Source organism: Melanostigma gelatinosum (assembly GCF_949748355.1).
Source record: "Melanostigma gelatinosum genome assembly, chromosome: 17".
Lineage (NCBI taxonomy): Eukaryota > Metazoa > Chordata > Actinopteri > Perciformes > Zoarcidae > Melanostigma > Melanostigma gelatinosum.
The window spans coordinates 19,496,512-19,516,071 of record NC_136650.1 but is presented as its reverse complement, the minus strand read 5'-3'; the positions used below and the strand labels follow the sequence as shown (position 1 = coordinate 19,516,071).

Below are 19,560 nucleotides of genomic sequence, written 5' to 3'. Positions count from 1 at the left end.
CAAATGAGATACAATTAGGTGTTTTGGGGATCAGACCTTCGTGAGCTTTAGCAAACAATTAAAACACTAAACAAGCTCGGAATAGGATTTTGGTTTGGTTAAAAATTGTAATCACAAGATGTCCATATATATAATTCTTTATACTTACTCTGTATTAATTTGCATCACCCTGTTAATTGTTTTCTATATGTAGAATTGTAACTGATTCTTAAAAGGATTGTAATAGAAGAGACAGTGAAATGTATCATTTAATGAGTCATTTCTGTATATTCTTTTCCTTTTGCTAAATTGCAGCAAACAACCAGAGATTAAACTACATTTTACTAAAAACATGCCAATAATTTGTGTGACCTGAGACTATCCCAATGTCGCCTTCTTATTTTAAAGATATTGGAAGAAATTAATGTCGTCTCCCTTTCTTTAAAATGAGCAATCATCAACTGATGGAGTTCAGCGCCTGGAGTGTAGGGGGCAGCAGTACACCTCGGCGCAGCTAGTCTGCCGGAAAAGACAGGGACGAAGAAGACAGCGACAACATAACGACAACTAACTGACCCATCCATCCAACAAACGGTTAGCTTACCTGTGCTCTTGGACAAGCTAGCTTAAGTTAGTAAACCCACAAACTATGACACCCTAAATGTTTACAGAAGAAGGGACAATAAAGCTTCAGACTCTTATAACGTGTTTGATATAGGTACGTTGACAAGTTTAATTCACGATTTGCAAAAAAAAAACATGCCAAAAAAATATTGTCAGGTGCACGCGCTGTGCTATGCTAGCTAATATGCTAGCTAGAAATGGGAAACATTCGCGCGTTGCGAACATAGCTAACGACTTTTCCATTACATTGGGTTTCTGAAGATAACTTGGCGGAGACACGCTGGTCACAAGTAACAACATGGCTGAATGGGCTAACGCTACTATCATGCGTCATTAAATAGACGTTAGGCTATCAGGGGAAGCTAATTATCTAACGTTAAGCTAGCTGCCAAAACTTAGCGCTACCTTTTTGTTAATTATAGGCTGACCAGCGTTTGTTTATGATGGGAGCAAATGTTCACATTAATAGTATTGATTCATATAATTAGATATAAGTACTTTAACCTTCTGTGTTGAATAACCACAGATAAAACCATTACATGTATATATATATGCAGTCTCAGAGGGACGATAACGTAAATTACAACCATGCATTGACTACAAAATAAAGCACGACTTTATTGATGGGGGCGTGTGATATTACATTTTGCATGTAGGTCATTTAAACGAAATATCAGTATCAGCCATTGTTTCACGCTGCTAGCCAGTTTCATTTGGAGGGTTGGAGAACAAATGTTGGGTTTATTTATTGGACAGGGGCTCTCAAAAGTGATGTTAAGAGATCTTAACATGCCTGTTCTCACCTGTCAGATGGTGAGGTAACCCTTTCAGGATGTATGCTGTGTACAGACAAGCACACACACCCACTGCAGTGGAGTTCTCCGTCTACTGCAACTTTATATCCAGCAAGGAGAAAAATTTGGTCGTTGCTGGAACATCTCAACTTTACGTCTACAGGATTATTCACGATGTGGAGGTAACTATAAGTCTGTTTCACTGTACCATGTTTTTAAATACAAGCATTAACAGCTTTTTGTGATATGTGTAACATCTATGTTGTCATTTCAGAGCACGTCAAAGGCTGACAAGTCTACAGGTATGTGTAGACGCCACACTCAATGTACACATTTTACTGTGAATTCATGATATCAACTTAAATGAGTGCGTTTGTGGTCCAACGTCGTTCTCTCCTCCTACAGATTCTAAATCTCGCAAGGAGAAGCTGGAGCAGGTGGCATCCTTTTCTCTCTTCGGCAATATTATGTCCATGGCCAGTGTCCAGCTTGTGGGAGCCAACAGAGATGCACTCCTTCTCAGTTTCAAAGATGCCAAGGTATCATTGTCTAGGCTGCGCACTGCCCAACAACATTTTAAAACTGCTTAAAGTTGTGTTTGACCTGATTGTGGTTGTGTTTGTTCCCTCACCAGTTGTCTGTAGTAGAGTACGATCCCGGCACACACGACCTCAAGACTCTGTCCCTCCATTACTTTGAGGAGCCAGAGCTCAGAGTATGTTCGGCAGCATTATCTGTCTAAATTAGGGTAAATGTTGACATGCACAAGTGAAGTAATTGTCAAGCTAATTTGCAACTCTTTTTTACACTTTCAGGATGGTTTTGTACAGAATGTACATATTCCCATTGTCCGTGTAGATCCAGAGAATCGCTGTGCTGTAATGCTCGTTTATGGCACCCAGCTCGTGGTGCTGCCATTCCGGAAGGACACTCTAACTGATGAACAGGAGGGTGGAGTTGGAGAAGGGTACGCCTGCTGTCCACTATACATTCTGCTCATGAATGTCTTCCAGAGTCCGGTTGGCACTTGTCACAAAACCATAAACTGTTTGGTTGTTACTAAATGTGCAAATTCACATTTCAGTGTTTAACTTAAACTGCCATTTGACTAAAAAAGGCCACCGTAATCTTGCTGCTGTTAAAGTTTACACAGACCGTAGTTATCTAACCATGTCTCACATGAATGGATAGTGTAATGGTTTAACTGCGAGCACTTCTGTCATTGTATCTCATCTACAGACCTAAATCCAGCTTCCTACCCAGCTACATAATTGACGTCCGCGAGCTGGACGAGAAGCTGCTCAACATCGTCGACATGAAGTTCCTCCATGGCTACTACGAGCCCACGTTGCTCATCCTGTTTGAGCCCAACCAGACATGGCCCGGGTCAGTCCACGTTATCAGCTTTAACAACCACTAGTTGATGTTTGCTATAAATATGGCCTTGTTTTGTTTTGTTTTGACTTCTGATGTCTGATCATTCTGCTAGGCGCGTGGCTGTGCGCCAGGACACTTGTAGCATCGTTGCCATCTCCCTCAACATAATGCAGAAGGTGCATCCTGTCATCTGGTCCCTCAGTAATCTGCCTTTTGACTGTACGCAGGTCATGCCTGTTCCCAAGCCAATCGGTGAGCTCAGGGAATTCTCTCTTTTGTCACTGTTTATGAACAGTGTGGTCACTTAAGTGTTAAATATACATTTAGACTCTAGTGTTGGCGTTGTAGCTTCTTTGCTCACATATCAAATCTTTCCCAGGTGGTGTGGTGGTGTTTGCTGTGAATTCATTGCTGTATCTGAACCAGAGCGTTCCACCATATGGAGTTTCTCTCAACTCTCAGACAAATGGGACCACAGCATTCCCTCTGCGTAAGCATTACCATCAGAAACACACACGTATACTTGTATCTCTGATATCTGGCCTCGTTACGTTACATATCATTTGATACTCTGTGATGCTCATCACTGGATGACGTGTCTTGGTTTCCCAGGTGTACAGGATGAAGTGAAGATCTCACTAGACTGTTCCCAGTCTGACTTTATTGCCTACGACAAGATGGTCATCTCTTTGAAAGGAGGAGAAATGTGAGTCATCGTAATCACCACAAGAATGAACATAAACAATGGTGGCAGTTGACGATTCCTCACTGACTGACTGTTGTTGTCTTGCAGTTACGTGTTGACCCTCATAACTGACGGCATGAGAAGTGTCCGAGCTTTCCACTTTGACAAAGCTGCTGCCAGCGTCCTGACAACCTGCGTAAGTTCTGCCCGCAACTGTGAGCCGCAGTGGTCTGATGAGACAGGTCTATATCTTCTGTAGTCTTCTATGTTTCTGTGGACAAACACAACACAATAGCGCACAAAAGGCTGGAGGGATTAGGGTTTGACTGAAATACCAGCACTTCAAGATGAAAGCTTCCGAATACCACAGAAACACTCCAGACTTTACCCTAAACCCTCAGGTAGTTTCTTATATCTGGCTGACCTTTTAGGGTGTGAAGTAAATCCTGAATATCTCTTTAGTCTGTCAGTCTTCAGGGGATTTAGAATAGGAACTCATATTTCACGCTCCCGGCTCGCCTCCTCCAGATGGTGACCATGGAGCCCGGCTACATTTTCCTGGGTTCCCGCCTCGGCAACTCGCTGCTCCTGAAGTACACGGAGAAACTTCAGGAGACGCCACCAGAGGAGGGCAACGATGACCTGGAAAGTGAAGAGATGGATAAAGATAAACAGGTTTGTGATTGCATGAAATGTCAATTTTAACAAGCCTTTTGTCGTGAAGTACCGTTGAAATGCCATCTTTCTTTTCACCTGAGTTATGTTTGTGTAGTTGCAGCTACATCCGTGCCGTCTTGTCTATAAACTAAATCACTGCTAATAATTTCCAGGAAGAACCGCCAAGCAAAAAGAAGAAAGTAGAATCTTCCACCAACTGGACGGGTATGTTCCAGTTTACTTTTTCATTTGTGCCAGAAGTGTGTGTGTGTGTGTGTCTGAAAATGTGTGTTTCACTGAACTTCTGTGTTTTGTCAGATGAGGTGGATGAGATAGAAGTGTACGGAAGTGAGGCCCAGTCAGGCACCCAGCTGGCCACATACTCCTTTGAGGTAAAAGGGGAAAAAGAAACGCTTAAATTGCTTTTTCTATAAATGCTTGTCTGTGTGGATGATTGATTATCTGTGTACATGCAGGTGTGTGATAGCATACTCAACATTGGACCTTGTGCAAATGCCTCCATGGGTGAACCTGCGTTCTTGTCTGAAGAGGTATACACATTAAAACACTTTCTAGCGTTCCTCATTGGCAGATGTGTTTTGTGGTTTCTGACTTGGATGTTCATATTTCAGTTCCAGAACAACCCGGAGCCTGACCTGGAGGTCGTGGTGTGCTCTGGCTACGGCAAGAACGGTGCGCTGTCTGTACTCCAGGTAAGTTCTCCCCCTGATGTCATGTGTTGTGTCAAAGCATGCAGCTGGTCAGGTGTACGCATGATGAATGTTCCTGCACCATCCTAAAACCTGTGGTCGTGAGGGAAGTCTGCCTCAGGTCCAGTGATGGTGCTACAGTGGAGAAGTCTGGGTCTACCAGGCCTCAGAGATCCACGGAGTAGCCTGTAAACACATCAGATCACATCACAGCTCTTAAATGCTTTTGGGGTTTATAGCACCAGCATGTGTGGGATATGTATGTGTGTGTACCTTTATACTATCTGCTTACATCTGCTGCTGACTTCTGTTCTGTTCTCAGAGGAGCATCCGACCCCAGGTAGTCACTACGTTTGAGCTGCCGGGTTGCCACGACATGTGGACAGTCATCTCCAATGAAGTCAAGGAAGACAAAAAAGTACCGCGTTTCTTTTCTGCTCAACAGCCGCACGTTTTCAATGTTTATGTTCTGTTACAGTAAGATGTTCCTCGCTCCTCTCTCAGGCAGCAAAAAGCGATGGATCCGAGGACGGGGCAGAGACCGAGACTGGCGAGGATGGTGAAGAGGCAGAAAAGGACAAGGAAGAGAAGGAGAAAGAAGAGGAGGAGGAGGAGGAGGAGAAAGAGGAGAAGGAGGAGGAGGAGAAGACAGAGCCTCCTCTGGAGGATGATACGAAGAAGCACGGCTTCCTCATTCTGAGCAGAGAGGATTCAACCATGGTGAGAAACACGCGTCATTACACATCTTAATGTTCAGCCATTTTCATTTGAACGATATACGTTTTGAATATAAATAAGTTGTTATTGGGAAAACGAAACCTATTTATTATGCAATTTGGATGCTTCTGTAACTTGGTTGTGTTTTTGTGCAGATCCTCCAGACGGGTCAGGAGATCATGGAGCTGGACACCAGTGGCTTTGCTACCCAAGGACCCACTGTGTTTGCTGGAAACATCGGAGACAACAAGTACATCATTCAAGTCTCCCCCATGGGTATCCGGCTACTGGAAGGAGGTAACGAAGGATAACAACGTTAGGCTGTTGCAGTAGCAAACTGCTGTCGGAGTAAAGTAGTACACTTGTATAATATTAGAGCAAATTAAAGGCGTTAAACATAATGCCATCTGTTTCACTGACACATTCTCTTTCAATTGTGCTTTCAGTGACACAGCTCCACTTCATCCCCGTGGACTTGGGCTCTCCCATAGTGCATTGCTCCGTGGCGGACCCTTTCGTGGTCATCATGACTGCAGAGGGGGTTGTCACCATGTTTGCACTGAAGACCGACACGTACATGGGGAAGACTCACCGCCTGGCCCTGCAGAAACCACAGATCCCCGCTGTGAGTAAATCCTCCTCATCAGTCAAATACACCCCCTGGTGGACAGACTGCAGCTGTTGGGGTAGAGCATAAATCCCGCTCCTTCCATGTTCGCGGATGGGACATGGGCCAAACATATAATGCTTAGTTGGTGTTTCTTTCTAGCCAAACAGCTACCGTGGTGCTAACGTAGCAGCTAAGCGGCTCCCACTAACAAGCTCTAGTCATGCTCGACTGGTGACTTGTCAGGCGGGTGTTTGGATGGGCCTCTAATACCGCCACTCCCAAACCGTTTCGGGCTCTAAATTACATAACAATCTGAAGATTGCAGCTCCCGTACCCGGGATGCTTTGGCTTCACTTTTGTGCAGTGGGAGGAAGTGGAGACGCCTCGTCCATCTTTATACTCCGTCTATGTGCTAGAGTCTCTGGTCCTGCAGTTTCACTAGAATCACATGCAACATGCAAATGCACAGCAGTATTACACTCCATCATTTAGAATCTACATTCATGAAAACACTCATTCACATGTTTAAAACCGCCTCCCAATCAACAGCAATCTCGTGTGATCGCGCTGTGTGCTTACCGAGACGTGAGCGGAATGTTCACCACAGAAAACAAAGCGAGCAGCTCCTTCGTCAAAGAGGACGCCGTCATCAGCTGTCAGTCTGAAACAGAGACCGTCATCCACGACCTCAGGTAAGAGCGTCGCCTCCGCGCTGAAACATCCAACCAGTCTCTACACGTCCTATTTATCTGTGGATCGAGTCATGTTACATATATATATATGTGTGTGCGTTTGTGTGTGTGTAGTAACACAGTGGATGATGAGGAGGAAATGCTGTACGGAGACTCGAACGCCAGCGCAGCGCATGGACGGGATGAAATGGGCCGCAGCTACGGGGCACAAGGGCTTTTTGACGGAAGCTCGAGCAAAGCAGAGCCCAGCCACTGGTGCATCATCATCAGGGAGAATGGTGTCATGGAGGTACGGGGTGTATCTTAGACCACAGGGATACAAACACTATATTAGTCAGGACGTTAATGCTGCTTTCCAGGCTCCCTTTTTCCCCTACGGCCTTTGTTTTTGTTTTGACAGATTTACCAGCTCCCAGACTGGCGCTTGGTGTTCCTCGTGAAGAACTTCCCGGTTGGTCAGAGGGTGCTGGTGGACAGTTCGTCTGGCCAGTCAGCAGCACAGGGGGAGGGTAAAAAAGAAGAAGTAACGCGTCAAGGAGAGATCCCACTGGTCAAAGAAGTGTCTTTGGTTTCACTCGGCTACAACTACAGCAGACCCTATCTACTGGTGAGCGTTTGTGTGTTTCACTCCATAAAAATAGAAACGTAACGTGGAATGAAAACAGGGTTTAACAAGAAGTTTTCTCATAGGTCCACGTGGAACAGGAGCTTCTGATCTACGAAGCGTTCCCGTACGACCAACAGCAGCCACAGAACAACCTGAAAGTGCGCTTCAAAAAGGTAAGAGCCAAGACCGATGAAGACGGAGTAACACAAGTGAAGTATGAATGAGGTGAACGTTAACTGTGCTGCTCGCACTACGCACAGGTGCCCCACAACATTAACTTCAGGGAAAAGAAATCCAAGCTGAAGAAAGATAAGAAGGCAGAGGGCGGTGCCGCCGAGGAGACGGCAGCTGTGAAAAGTCGGATTGCCAGATTCAGATACTTTGAGGACATCTCTGGATACTCGGGGGTGAGCAGGCCATTCGTTTAGAGCGTCACGTTACGTACTCTTGTGATTAACCACATAAAACACTTTGTGGTTTTCACAGGTGTTCATCTGTGGTCCGTCTCCTCACTGGATGCTGGTCACCTCTCGTGGGGCCATCAGGCTTCACCCCATGACCATCGATGGCTCCATCGAGTCCTTCTCACCATTCCATAACATCAACTGCCCCAAAGGTTTCCTCTACTTCAACAAACAGGTACACAGAGGACGCACTCTCACTTTAATAGTGTCGAGGTTCTCTTCTCTGTCAACTCCACGATGAAGGGAAACTCAACTCTTATAAGAATTAGAATCTAGAGACAGTGAAACACAACAAAGTGCAGTTTTATTATTCTTTCATCTAGTTTCTAGAAGCCTTTTCAGTGTGTGTGTGTGTGTGTGTGTGTGTGTGTGTGTGTGTGTGTGTGTGTGTGTGTGTGTGTGTGTGTGTGTGTGTGTGTGTGTGTGTGTGTGTGTGTGTGTGTGTGTGTGTGTGTGTGTGTGTGTGTGTGTGTGTGTGTGTGTGTGTGTCTCCCCGCAGGGCGAGCTGAGGATCAGCGTCCTGCCCACCTATCTGTCCTACGATGCTCCATGGCCGGTCAGGAAGATCCCGCTGAGGTGCACCGTCCACTACGTCTCCTACCACGTGGAGTCCAAGGCAAGGCTCCCCTCACTGTGCCCACACTGCCCACGAAGCGGCGACACGACACAGATTCAAGCTGAAACACATTCCCCGGACTCTCACACCCCCGCCTGCATAACGGCAGGCAAAATAAAAGCGTATCGATCGAGCCGCTTTGAAAAGTTCGAGACGAAAGCCCTCTGGCCTTAAAGTTTTCTCACTGCGAGAGGGAAAAGGAAATCAATGCGGGTGCCTTTGAGGGGATTAGTCTTTGATATGAACCTTTCGGCTTTGTTCCCTCTTAGGTGTACGCTATATGCACCAGTGTGAAGGAGACCTGCACACGCATCCCCAGGATGACGGGAGAGGAGAAGGAGTTTGAAACCATAGATCGAGGTCAGACATGAACATACACGTCTAACTTCAGTGAACGCTGATTACATTTCACTCTCTTTGAATCTCAGTCAGCCTCCTGTAGCCGCTACTGATGTATCGGCTGTTTATTTCCCTCCTTAAAACAAATGTGTGGATCCATCACTGTTGTTTCTCCTGTTGTCACTGCAGATGAACGTTACATTAACCCGCAGCAGGAGAAGTTCTCCATCCAGCTCATCTCTCCAGTCAGCTGGGAGACCATTCCCAACACGCGGTAAAGAAGTTCTCTTTGACGTTTAGCAGTTCGCAAAGACAAATGTAGACAATTCACTTATTCTCAGTGAGGGTCAGATGGAAATGTCAGGTCTGCATTGTAATTCCACCAGATTCCACACCAGCAAAGTAAACATCAGCAGGTTTAGTGAACACCTGAGTGGTTGGTGTCGTCAGCCAAGTTAACCTAAACCAGGCTCTTTTCTTAAACCTAACTCAGTGGTTGTGTTGCCTAAACCTAAACCTCCTGTGGAGATGGAAGTTTATTTTGAAAAGACACTCACGAGTGGAAACTGACACACACCGTCTCTGACACGTCCACAACTGTCTCTAGAGGGGAACCAGAGCGTCGTAGTCTGAAGCTGAGGGCAGCTGACCGAGCATAATATTTGGCTAGTTGAGAGTGAGAATGAGTTGATAGACGGCGATGGCAACTGGAAACTACTAAACAGGCAACGTAACAAAAGAAAAGGGGGCGTGCAGCATGAGGTCAACAAATCTGTGGCAATGACGTAATGTATAATCTGAATTGTCAGACAGGAACAGCTGTGTGAATGTGACTTCTCTCCCCGTCTCCACCAGGTACGACCTGGACGAGTGGGAACACGTGACCTGCATGAAGACGGTGGCTCTGAGGAGTCAGGAGACCGTGTCCGGGCTCAAGGGCTACGTCGCTGCCGGGACCTGCCTGATGCAGGGGGAGGAGGTCACCTGCAGGGGCCGGGTGAGCAGCTCACACCGTTACCACCAAAACAAACGTCCTTCTCACTATAACCCACACGGTCACGATCAAAATAAAGCCGTGTTGTCATATGAACTCCGGGTCGGGACATTGTCCTGAGTTTCCCCTTTTACACGTGTAGCACACAACAGGAGACGTTCTCACCGACTGGAAATACTAATACTACTAATAGTTCCCAAATCTCGTCGTTTGTCCAGTGAGACTTCTTTGTCTTCCCGTTTTGCGCCACTGGCACGATAGAAACGTCATGAACGCTCTCTCACTTGATGTAAATCCTCCAGACAGTGATTTGCTCTCTTCACTATTCACTCAATCCGACATCACACAGACTTTGTTGGTAAGGTATCGTTTGTCCAACCGATCCGGACCGTTGCGTTCTCACAGCTCTTCTGAGTGCGGCGTCGTGGTTCATGTGAAAACGTCTGCTGACGGCTTCTTGTTTGATTTCTTTTGTTCAGATCGTGATCCTGGATGTGATTGAAGTGGTGCCAGAGCCCGGCCAGCCGCTCACCAAGAACAAGTTCAAAGTGCTGTATGAGAAGGAGCAGAAGGGGCCGGTGACGGCTCTGTGTCACTGCCATGGCTACCTGGTGTCGGCCATCGGACAGAAGGTCTCGACCCGAAACTCTCACATCGCAACTTTAGGAGTCCACACAGCTGGAATTAGAAAACATGTAAATATGAAGGTTGTAAGCTCCTCCGTGTTCCTGCAGATCTTCCTGTGGGTCCTGAAGGACAACGACCTGACGGGCATGGCCTTCATCGACACCCAGCTGTACATCCACCAGATGTTCAGCATCAAGAACTTCATCCTGGCTGCCGATCTGATGAAGAGCGTCTCGTTGTTTCGCTACCAGCAGGAGAGCAAGACGCTGTCGCTCGTCAGCAGGGTGAGGAATACTTTCCTCGGTGTCTGATGTAGCAGAGATCGTTTCCACACAATGCAGTGTTTATTGATTCAGAGGTACCAGCGAGTATTGATGGTGCGTCTCTGGAAGAGAAGGGAGCAGCTCTTCAGGGACTGAAGCTGTCTTTGACGGTCTTTTCTTTTTGTTTTGGCCACAGGACGCGAAGCCCTTGGAGGTTTACAGCATCGAGTTCATCGTGGACAACAACCAGCTCGGATTATTGGGTAATGTTCGCAATGCCCTCGGGAAGCAAATTCAATTAAAAGTTCCCGTGTTCTCATGAACCTTTTCTTTTCCTTGTAGTTTCCGATCGAGACAAGAACCTCAGCGTGTACATGTATTTACCTGAAGGTATGCAATGTTGACAATGTGCAAATGCGAAGTATTTAGGTTTTTCATTCACATCCAGTCGTGTGATGAGCGCTCTGTGGTTGCAGCTAAAGAGAGCTTTGGAGGAATGCGCCTGCTGAGGCGAGCCGACTTCAACGCCGGGGCCAACATCAACACCTTCTGGAGGATGCCGTGCAGAGGCGCCCTGGACACCGGCAGCAAGAAGGCGCTGACCTATGACAACAAGCACATCACATGGTTCGGTAAGTGGCCACGATGTCGGAGCCAACGGAAGGATTAGAATCAGTCAGCGAGTCGCTAACGGAGAACAGATCAGGTGACTTCTGTGATTGGACGTAAATCTGAGTGTCACTGGCGACGCTGACAGACTCGTGAATATATAAGCAAATATAAACTTAGAGGGTAAATAAATGATATAGTTTGTTTTTGTCATAGACCTTTGTCGGCATTGATGGATCTAATTTACAAAAACAATGTATCGAAATAGATCAAGAAATCAATACTACTGCTCCATTCAGCTTTACTATCACGTTAACATTATAGGATTAAACCGTGTTTGTTTTTTATCTGCGTTCCCACAGCGACCCTGGACGGAGGAGTCGGGCTGCTCCTCCCCATGCAGGAGAAGACGTATCGCCGTCTGCTGATGTTGCAAAATGCTCTGAACTCCATGCTGCCTCATCACGCTGGTCTCAACCCAAAAGCCTTCAGGTGCTCGTCACGCTTTAGAAACCACTGCTCAGTGTTTAGGGTTACAGGGATGCAAAGGGGGGTTGAGGTTTAGCCATGTGATGAACCTTTTGTATCTTCCAGAATGCTGCAGAGCGACAGACGAACGCTGCAGAACGCTGTGAGAAACATCCTGGACGGAGAACTCCTCAACAAGTACCTGTACCTCAGTGCGATGGAGCGCAGCGAGCTGGCCAAGAAGATCGGCACCACTCAAGACATCGTGAGTGTGCACTAATGGGAGAGAGGATGCCAGTGAGGTCGCTTCTCTTGTTCCAACTCTCCTTCTCGTTTCCTCCCTCCCTAGATCCTGGATGACCTTCTGGAGGTGGACAGAGTAACGGCTCATTTCTGAGATTCACATTCCTACACCTCGACCGCTGAACGCCGTTTTATATTGAATGGAGAAAACGTTTTGTTACGGCCATCTTTGCGCAAACCTGATTTGTTTTTCTTACTTGTTGGACAAAAAAAAAAAAGAGGGCAGCCATGTTTTCTTAGGATATTTTATATAAAAAAAATTAAAAAACCAATACTGTGAAAGTAATGTACACAAGGCTCGCGTGTGTTTATTGAGCTGGAAAGACTGATACCTGAAAGAAGGCGGTAGAACATTTTATTTACATTGTTAAAATAATTTAACAACATTCGGTTAGCTGGCACTGGACTGAGTGGACTCGGAAGAAATGAAGCCGAAGCTTCCATCCATGTAACAAACGGTTAGTCAGACAATGATGAGCATAAACCTATAATCTGTATTGCGGTCATCAAGGCCGCGGTTTGTGTAGCTTGTTGTTCTTCCACTTAACTCAGAATACATCGACTGCTGAATATTTCTTTAAACATAATCTACAGTTTAAAGTGTTTCAATTGCTATGATTACACAAAAACTAAATTTAAAGAACACCAAAAATATGATTGAATTCAAAGCCTTACGATGGGCTGTAACGTTCTAAAGTTCTGGCCTCACTAGTGGGTTTGGGTCTTCACAGTGCTGCAGTCCAGTCTGACACCAGAGTCCCAGCTGATTTGGTGTTGAATCCGCGTGACTCACGTGAGCAGCACCATTACTAGCAGCGTTTAGAGCTGCTACAGTAGTGGAAACAGCTCCTTGCTGTTGGATCAACTTGTGCTTGGAATAGTTCCTTCGTAGCGAGACGTCTGCGCACTACCTCAGGTACTCGTACACGTCTGCGTCCAGAGATACGAGACCGACGTAGGACAGCAGGCCCAGGAAGGAGCGCGTCAGGCTCATCGCTGCCATCTCCCACCTGTAGATTCACATCGTTCACAATCACGGAACACGATTTTCATCATTGATGAAACTAAAAACGAGTCTTTACCTTAAAGCCAGTTCGAACTTGAGGCCCTCCCATGTCGTCCTCACCCAGCGGAAGACCCAGAGCCTGGGCAGCACCCCCGTCCTCGCTGCCTGGATGTTCCCCCAGCCTCGCACCGCACTAGAAGACAAGATGCTTGAGATACTAAGCAACGCAACCATGACCGAAGAATAAAACAAAGCAAGTTAAGGGGCTTAGAGTCCAATCAGCTGTCAGTCTTTAGCTGCCAGTCTTTAGCTGCAGCCAGGATGTAAAACTAAAATAAAAGCGCTCGGGTTTGTTAGTTTGCTTCATGTCTGAACATGACTGTCTATATTTAATTTCTCCACGCTGGATAAATGCAGATAGCTGATTAACCTACTGCGTCATGACTGTTGGAAGCAGCTTGGTGAGTTTAGAACACCGTTAAAATGGAACTTAAATGACTGACACTTTTTCACACAAGGTCACAATGCCAACCCAAAAGGACACCAAGTCCTACAAGTTGAAAACGTCAGCATGTAGCGAAGTCATCATCAGCTGCGTCCCAATCCAGCGGCTGTCCCGTTTCACAGACTCCTCCGAATGCAGCCTTCTGCTCCCAGATAGACAGCCGATGGATCCTTCGCGGCCCAACATATCCCAAGATTGTGATTTTTTTTTTTTTAAATCGACACTGACCTCTTGGCCATGACAAAGTAGCGGTCCACCGGCGCCCCCAGGCTGATGTTGATGCTTCGGACCGTGTTGATGTTCCGGAACACGAGCAGCATGGGCCGGGGCATCGACTTCAGCACGCGCATGATGCTGTCGAAGCGCTCGCTGGCCATCTCGCGCATGTAGGTCGTCTCCTCCCGGCTCAGGATGTTGGACAGACCCAGCTCACGCATGTTGATGGGCCGCTGCAGCAGCATCTCGCAGAACAGGAAGTACTCTGCACAGCAAGTTAGATATGAAATGTAAATAAATCGTTTTCTAACAAATACTTTGTTAAGATTTTAATAGCCAAAACAGATGTACGCTCACCTTTGACACCAAGTGCTTTGGAGTGCTCCTCCATTGCTGCCTCGTCTCTTAGGACTACGGACCGCCACAGTTTACAGAGAGCCACTCGGTCACTGAAGACATGAAACGGTTAGAGTTCGAGCTCGTGGCTAAATATTCTCAGGTCGTCATACGAAGCAGACCAGTCTTACCGCTGGCTGAGTTGTTGGTACAAGCCGTGGTCCAAGAGGACCAACTGTGCCTTGTTGTCAGGACCTCGTCTCACTAGAACTGCAAACAAAGAATTCATCACACACACACACGATGAGGATCCCCTTAAATTAGTGTGACGTTATTGTAACTGAGCAGGATTTTTCAGTTGTCTCGTCAGTGCTCTCTGGTGGACAAACTATAAAATAGCAGTTTCTTAATTACCGTTGTACATATTTTTAGGATTTCTGTAATTATGTATTCACCGACCTAAATACCGCTGCTGATGAGCAATAAGCTAATATTAGCTCATCCGATATCGGTTCTCTGCCTCTGTGGTTCAGTCAGAGAAAGCGAGAGATTGAAGACCCAGAGGTGTTGCAGTTCATACAAGACTGACAGAAAACACAAAAGCACTAGTTGCTGCTGAATACGAGTAATGATCTTCTCGGTCGTGGTCCAACACCTGCATACAGACATGTGCTCGGTGAACTCACCGTTTCCCGGATGCGGGTCGGCGTGGATGAAGCCGGTGTAGAAGATTTGCTCGGCAAATGTTCGGATCAGCTTATCTGCGGCCTGCAAAAGCAAACATTTGATGAGGCGTTTTTTAAAAGACGGCCGTTCAACGGTAACACTCCACTCTGAACATCAGCTGCCGTGTCGAGTGCATCAACTCACATCTTTCAAACTCAACCCTCGTCTTTTAATTTCTTCCACGTCGTTGATTTTGCAGCCGTCGCAGAACTCTGCCGTCATCACTCTCTTTCAATCGGAGAGGGAAAAAAAGAAAAGAAACGGTTTAGCCAAAGAAAAGGTTGGACATCCAGTTATTTTCTACCACTGATGATGACCTCACCTTACTGGTTTGCTCCCAGAACACTTTGGGTACGACAACAAAACTGAAGTGTTTCAGCTCCTCCGCGCACCTCTCCGAATTCTTGGCCTCGTTCTCAAAATCCAGCTCTTGACCCAATGTCCCCTTCAAGTCCTAGATGAAGGAGAATAGAATCAAGAACGGGCCAAACCGATATATACCGGTATGTATATGGTACATACATATACATATATAGATCTGGTTAACAAGGAAATACAACTGCTTCCTGACCGTAAGAACCCATCGGAATCCAAAGGTGGGGTGCATGAACGTCACGACATCCAGCAGGATCTCCAATGTTCTGATATCGCCGTCAAACCGATCCCTGAGGTCAATGTACTGCACCTGTGGGCAACAGAATAAAAACGGTTTGGATTGTCCACCTCCCAAAGATAGCAAGATGGGAGACCTTCTTTCCGTGTAGGAGACGGAGGATGCGAAAGCGTGTAGCGTTACTCGATCAGAACGGTCCGATTCTGCACTCTGCGAGATCTCTTCCACGTGACCGTTTCACCGTCTATGCCCGAGAGTAACTCGGCGCTCACCTTCACGGCGACGGGCGTCCCGTCGAACAGCTCCGCCTTATGAACCTGGGCCAAGCTGGCAGCAGCGATGGGCTCATAGTCGAACTCTTTAAAAAGCTGCTTCGGGGTTTTGTTGAAGTCTTCCTGGAAGAGAGCGTCCACCTGGAGCAGACACAACGCTGAGACATTTCAGGCCGTCCCCCCTTTTTCATTTACTGAACCACGTGTCTTTGTTCGCGCGGCGGTTCTCACCTCTTTGTACCTCCGGTTCAAGGCCTTGTCTTCCAGTATTTGCAGGGTGCGGATGTACTCGGGGGGCAGCAGGTGGTTGAAGGAACACAGACCTTGGCCGAGTTTGATGTATATTCCTCCGTTGGTCAGGGCTCCTCCCACCATGCACTCGGCTGCCCGTTGGTGGCAGGCCGACATCTTGGCCAGGTAGGATGGGCTGCTCTAGCAGGGGAGGACAGCAGTAAGACTTGACTCTCCACACAATGAATGCAAGTAAATCTGTGACCAACAACCCACGATGAAACCAATTTCATATTTACTAAGAGTATTGTTTGTGTGGCTTTTTTCCCGTGGACAGATGTGAGTTGAGGATGCGTTACGCGACCTCGTAGACACCAGTCATCTTTCTCTCTAAGCCGCCATCCGTCTTCTGTATTGTGATACCTCAGAAACCACTGAGGAGTGCAAGTGATTATTGCCGTGACTGGTTTCTTTCTTTGGGGATCACCTGCTCAGACGGAACCTATTTCTGTATTTGAGAACTTACCTCGTCTTGGCCGCGAAGAGCCACGTTAGCGGTCCACCAGTAATCCCCAGAGATCACGAGTCCCACAGAGAGACATCTGAGGACACACAGACGAAGAGGGTCGATGGGACTTCATAATGTCACATGTGGTAACATCTCCAATAAATAAGGAGAAAATGACCAGCATTAAGGTGAGACTATGTTTGAAAGACGAAACATGTTCCCCCTCCTACGAATGTAAAGCTCATCAGGTCTAGTAGCTTATGGCGGCCAATGTTAGCTAACTTTAACTCGGATCACTGACATCACGGAGTCATTTCAAGGGATGACTGAAGAACTGACTGAAGAACTGTAACACGATGTAATCTGGGAACTGTCGCTTGTACAGTGGTTGCTCACTTTAAACACGAGTACGACCGGTTTATGGGTTTCATCTCAAACCTGCAGAAGCGTCCGAATCCTTCAGTCAGAATCTTCATCCTCCTCCTGTCTCTGGGTTCGGACGCAGCATACCGGACCCCCACTGCCACGGGCACGCCGACAGAGACGCCAACAAGTGTCTTCCATAACAGCCCCCGGCGCTTACCTTCCCTTAACGCAGGAAGAACAAAATGAATGAATCAAACAGAACCGTTACCGTGGGCAGAAGTTGATCTGCGACGACGACCCGGCCGCTGTTCGGTACCTTAGTGAGCTGAAGGGTCTATTTCTTTGGAGCGATGCGGCGGGATGTGGGGGTCTTCGGAGCAGAGCCATGTGATGGAGACACAACTGTAACTAAAGAGGAAAACATGCTGGTCATCTGATAGTTAACAAAGTGAACTCTTGACTTAACCATGGCTCATTGAATCTGGTGTTTTTTACTGCTGGCAGTGTCACGTTCACCAAACCGTACCATCGAATGTAAAAAAGAAAAGACAAAAGAAGCCTGCCAGTTGCATTTCGAGGTCATTGGCTTGTAAATGAATATTGGATGAAGCTGTATGGCTTATGCAATAGATGCAGAGTATCAGAGTACAAAGTACACCATGACAAACCACAGTGAGCAGGCAGAAAGGAAACTATGAAATGAAAAGTCCATGTGCAATAGCTGCAGATTTCCCAGTGGGCATGTCGGCAGCAACAGTGTTTGACTTTAGAGTTGTGACGTTGTTATAATCTGGGTGCACCCTTGTATTATTAAAAAAACAAAGAATGGTTATAAAGTCTCCCTGCAGACTCCCATGGCTCTTTGTGCGTTTGTGATGGTCTTACTTCGCCAAAGCTGGACAGCAACTACTGATCATATCCATCATCGGTTAATGTCCAAAAATGTTGAAATATAGTCCAAAAAACAACATATAGTCATTTTAGAGTATAAAGCAGAGAAAATCAGCAAAATATCTCATTAACAAGCAGGAACTCATGTTTGACTTAAAACAATTGGGCGGGTTTAAAAAAAAAAAAAGTTGCCAGTTCGTTCTTCTTCATCGACTGACTAATTGATCAATCTGATATTCATGTACATACAGATCACGGTTGTGTGTGTGTGTGTGTGTGTGTGTGTGTGTGTGTGTGTGTGTGTGTGTGTGTGTGTGTGTGTGTGTGTGTGTGTGTGTGTGTGTGTGTGTGTGTGTGTGTGTGTGTGTGTGTGTGTGTGTGTGTGTGTTGGGAAGGAGAGGGGGGGTTAGAGCAAGGCCAATACGACCAGCCGGGGTACTTAGTTTGTTTTTGTTCGCTGTCTACAGCGAAGGGACAAAATGTTTCCAGTGCTGACAAATTGATGTTGAGATTAGTTTATCTCAGGGACCTGAACACTGAAACATCAACAGACAGTCCGTCCGTCACTCGCTCACGGAGTGTTTGCGTCACCACAACAGTAAGCGGTTACGTCTCATCTGAGCCACACTAATATAGTTAAGAGTGTGCGCAAGTAATAGCTGATAATTGTTGATTTGTTTTAATATGGCGGCGCATCTTTGCTTGAACGAGTAAACGACTTTAACCAGTAACGCTGGTGTTACAGTAACGCTACAAATGGAAAAACAAGCGTGTTGTGGTTTATTTAAACGTTTTAAGAACTAAAATGTATCTATGTATGTAATTATTTTGAGTTTTTCTTTGTGGGTATTGGATTGCCCGCATCTGTTTCTTTTTTGTGTAAGTGAAAAATGCTACAACCTTTCCTTTGAAGGCCAATCCACGTTTCCGGTTCGTTCGGGTTAGTTACAGTTAGGCTAGCGTTACAGTGAACGTGGCTGTTGTGCAACTAGCTTGCTAACTTTAGCTAATGCTACTGTCAAACCAAGCTAAACAAAACATGAATGGATATCGTTGACTTACTGCTCGGGTGGTCTCTCTTGCCATGGTTCCTGGAATAGTAAAACAGCTCTGCTCGCTCTCAGAGAGTATTTATCATCCAAAGTGCCCTTCCCTTCAGGGGCCACCTCCATAATCGACCGGCAGCTAGCATGCCAAAGAGTACGGACGAGAGTGGGAGGGGGCATTCTCCCCTACTCACTTCCGGTTTCGCTTTAATCCTGTTCATGAGACATCATTGGGATCTTTGTTTTGCTCATTGGTCTATTTTCTCTCAAGTCTCAAATGTGAACGTATCTCTGTGTCCTCGTGTCCTTGTGTCCTCTTGTCCTCATGTCATTGTGTCCCCATGTCCTTGTGTCCTCTTGTCCCTGTGTCCCCGTGTCCTTATTATGTCCTTGTGTTCTCTTGTCCATGTGTCCTTTTATCCTCTGGGTCCTCATGTTTCTGTGTCCTCGTGTATCTGGGTCCTCATGTCCTTGTGTCCTCGTGTCCTCTTGTCCCCTTGTCCTCATATCTCTGTGTCCTCATGTCTGGGTATTCACTGGACAATGTATTGCCTCTGTCCGGTTGAAGGACCACAACAAGTGTTTGATGATGTTTGTTAAATATCGCGCGTGGACCCGTGTGGACATGGAGGGCAGGTAGTCATCTTGATGTTGGACTCTCTGGTAGGAGGGACCGCTACGATACGATTATACGGATTGGTTCAAAGAA

General features: G+C 46.5%; 2 protein-coding genes across 4 annotated transcripts; one reads left to right on the top strand and one right to left on the bottom strand.

Annotated features, from left to right (window-relative positions):
* The first annotated feature begins 572 nt into the window (after nt 1–572).
* cpsf1 (cleavage and polyadenylation specific factor 1) lies at nt 573–12,372 on the top strand. Its single transcript, XM_079288434.1, has 38 exons — nt 573–697; nt 1,414–1,579; nt 1,672–1,699; nt 1,803–1,936; nt 2,032–2,112; nt 2,213–2,364; nt 2,637–2,783; nt 2,887–3,026; nt 3,154–3,264; nt 3,387–3,480; nt 3,568–3,655; nt 3,988–4,134; nt 4,290–4,341; nt 4,435–4,508; nt 4,593–4,667; nt 4,749–4,829; nt 5,149–5,244; nt 5,331–5,546; nt 5,699–5,840; nt 5,990–6,168; nt 6,703–6,845; nt 6,960–7,134; nt 7,246–7,452; nt 7,536–7,625; nt 7,713–7,859; nt 7,939–8,091; nt 8,416–8,532; nt 8,802–8,892; nt 9,061–9,145; nt 9,727–9,868; nt 10,345–10,497; nt 10,600–10,776; nt 10,952–11,018; nt 11,098–11,145; nt 11,232–11,387; nt 11,727–11,856; nt 11,959–12,097; nt 12,182–12,372. The coding sequence occupies exons 2-38, from the start codon at nt 1,436–1,438 to the stop codon at nt 12,227–12,229; spliced, it is 4,449 nt and encodes a 1,482-aa protein (XP_079144560.1). The 5' UTR covers nt 573–697; nt 1,414–1,435; the 3' UTR covers nt 12,230–12,372.
* A 104-nt stretch (nt 12,373–12,476) lies between these two features.
* Nucleotides 12,477–19,006, bottom strand: adck5 (aarF domain containing kinase 5). 3 transcript variants are annotated; one of them, XM_079288435.1, is made up of 15 exons: nt 18,868–19,006; nt 17,231–17,322; nt 16,987–17,136; nt 16,567–16,642; nt 16,041–16,241; nt 15,810–15,950; nt 15,496–15,609; nt 15,247–15,378; nt 15,069–15,152; nt 14,885–14,966; nt 14,390–14,468; nt 14,220–14,311; nt 13,875–14,127; nt 13,218–13,334; nt 12,477–13,145 (listed from the first exon to the last, which is right to left on the bottom strand). In XM_079288435.1, the coding sequence occupies exons 1-15, from the start codon at nt 18,889–18,891 to the stop codon at nt 13,043–13,045; spliced, it is 1,740 nt and encodes a 579-aa protein (XP_079144561.1). In that variant the 5' UTR covers nt 18,892–19,006; the 3' UTR covers nt 12,477–13,042. The 3 variants fall into 3 exon arrangements, with proteins under 3 accessions (XP_079144561.1, XP_079144562.1, XP_079144563.1); XM_079288436.1 differs by lacking the exon at nt 15,810–15,950; XM_079288437.1 differs by lacking the exons at nt 15,810–15,950; nt 16,041–16,241.
* Between the last annotated feature and the right edge of the window lie 554 nt (nt 19,007–19,560).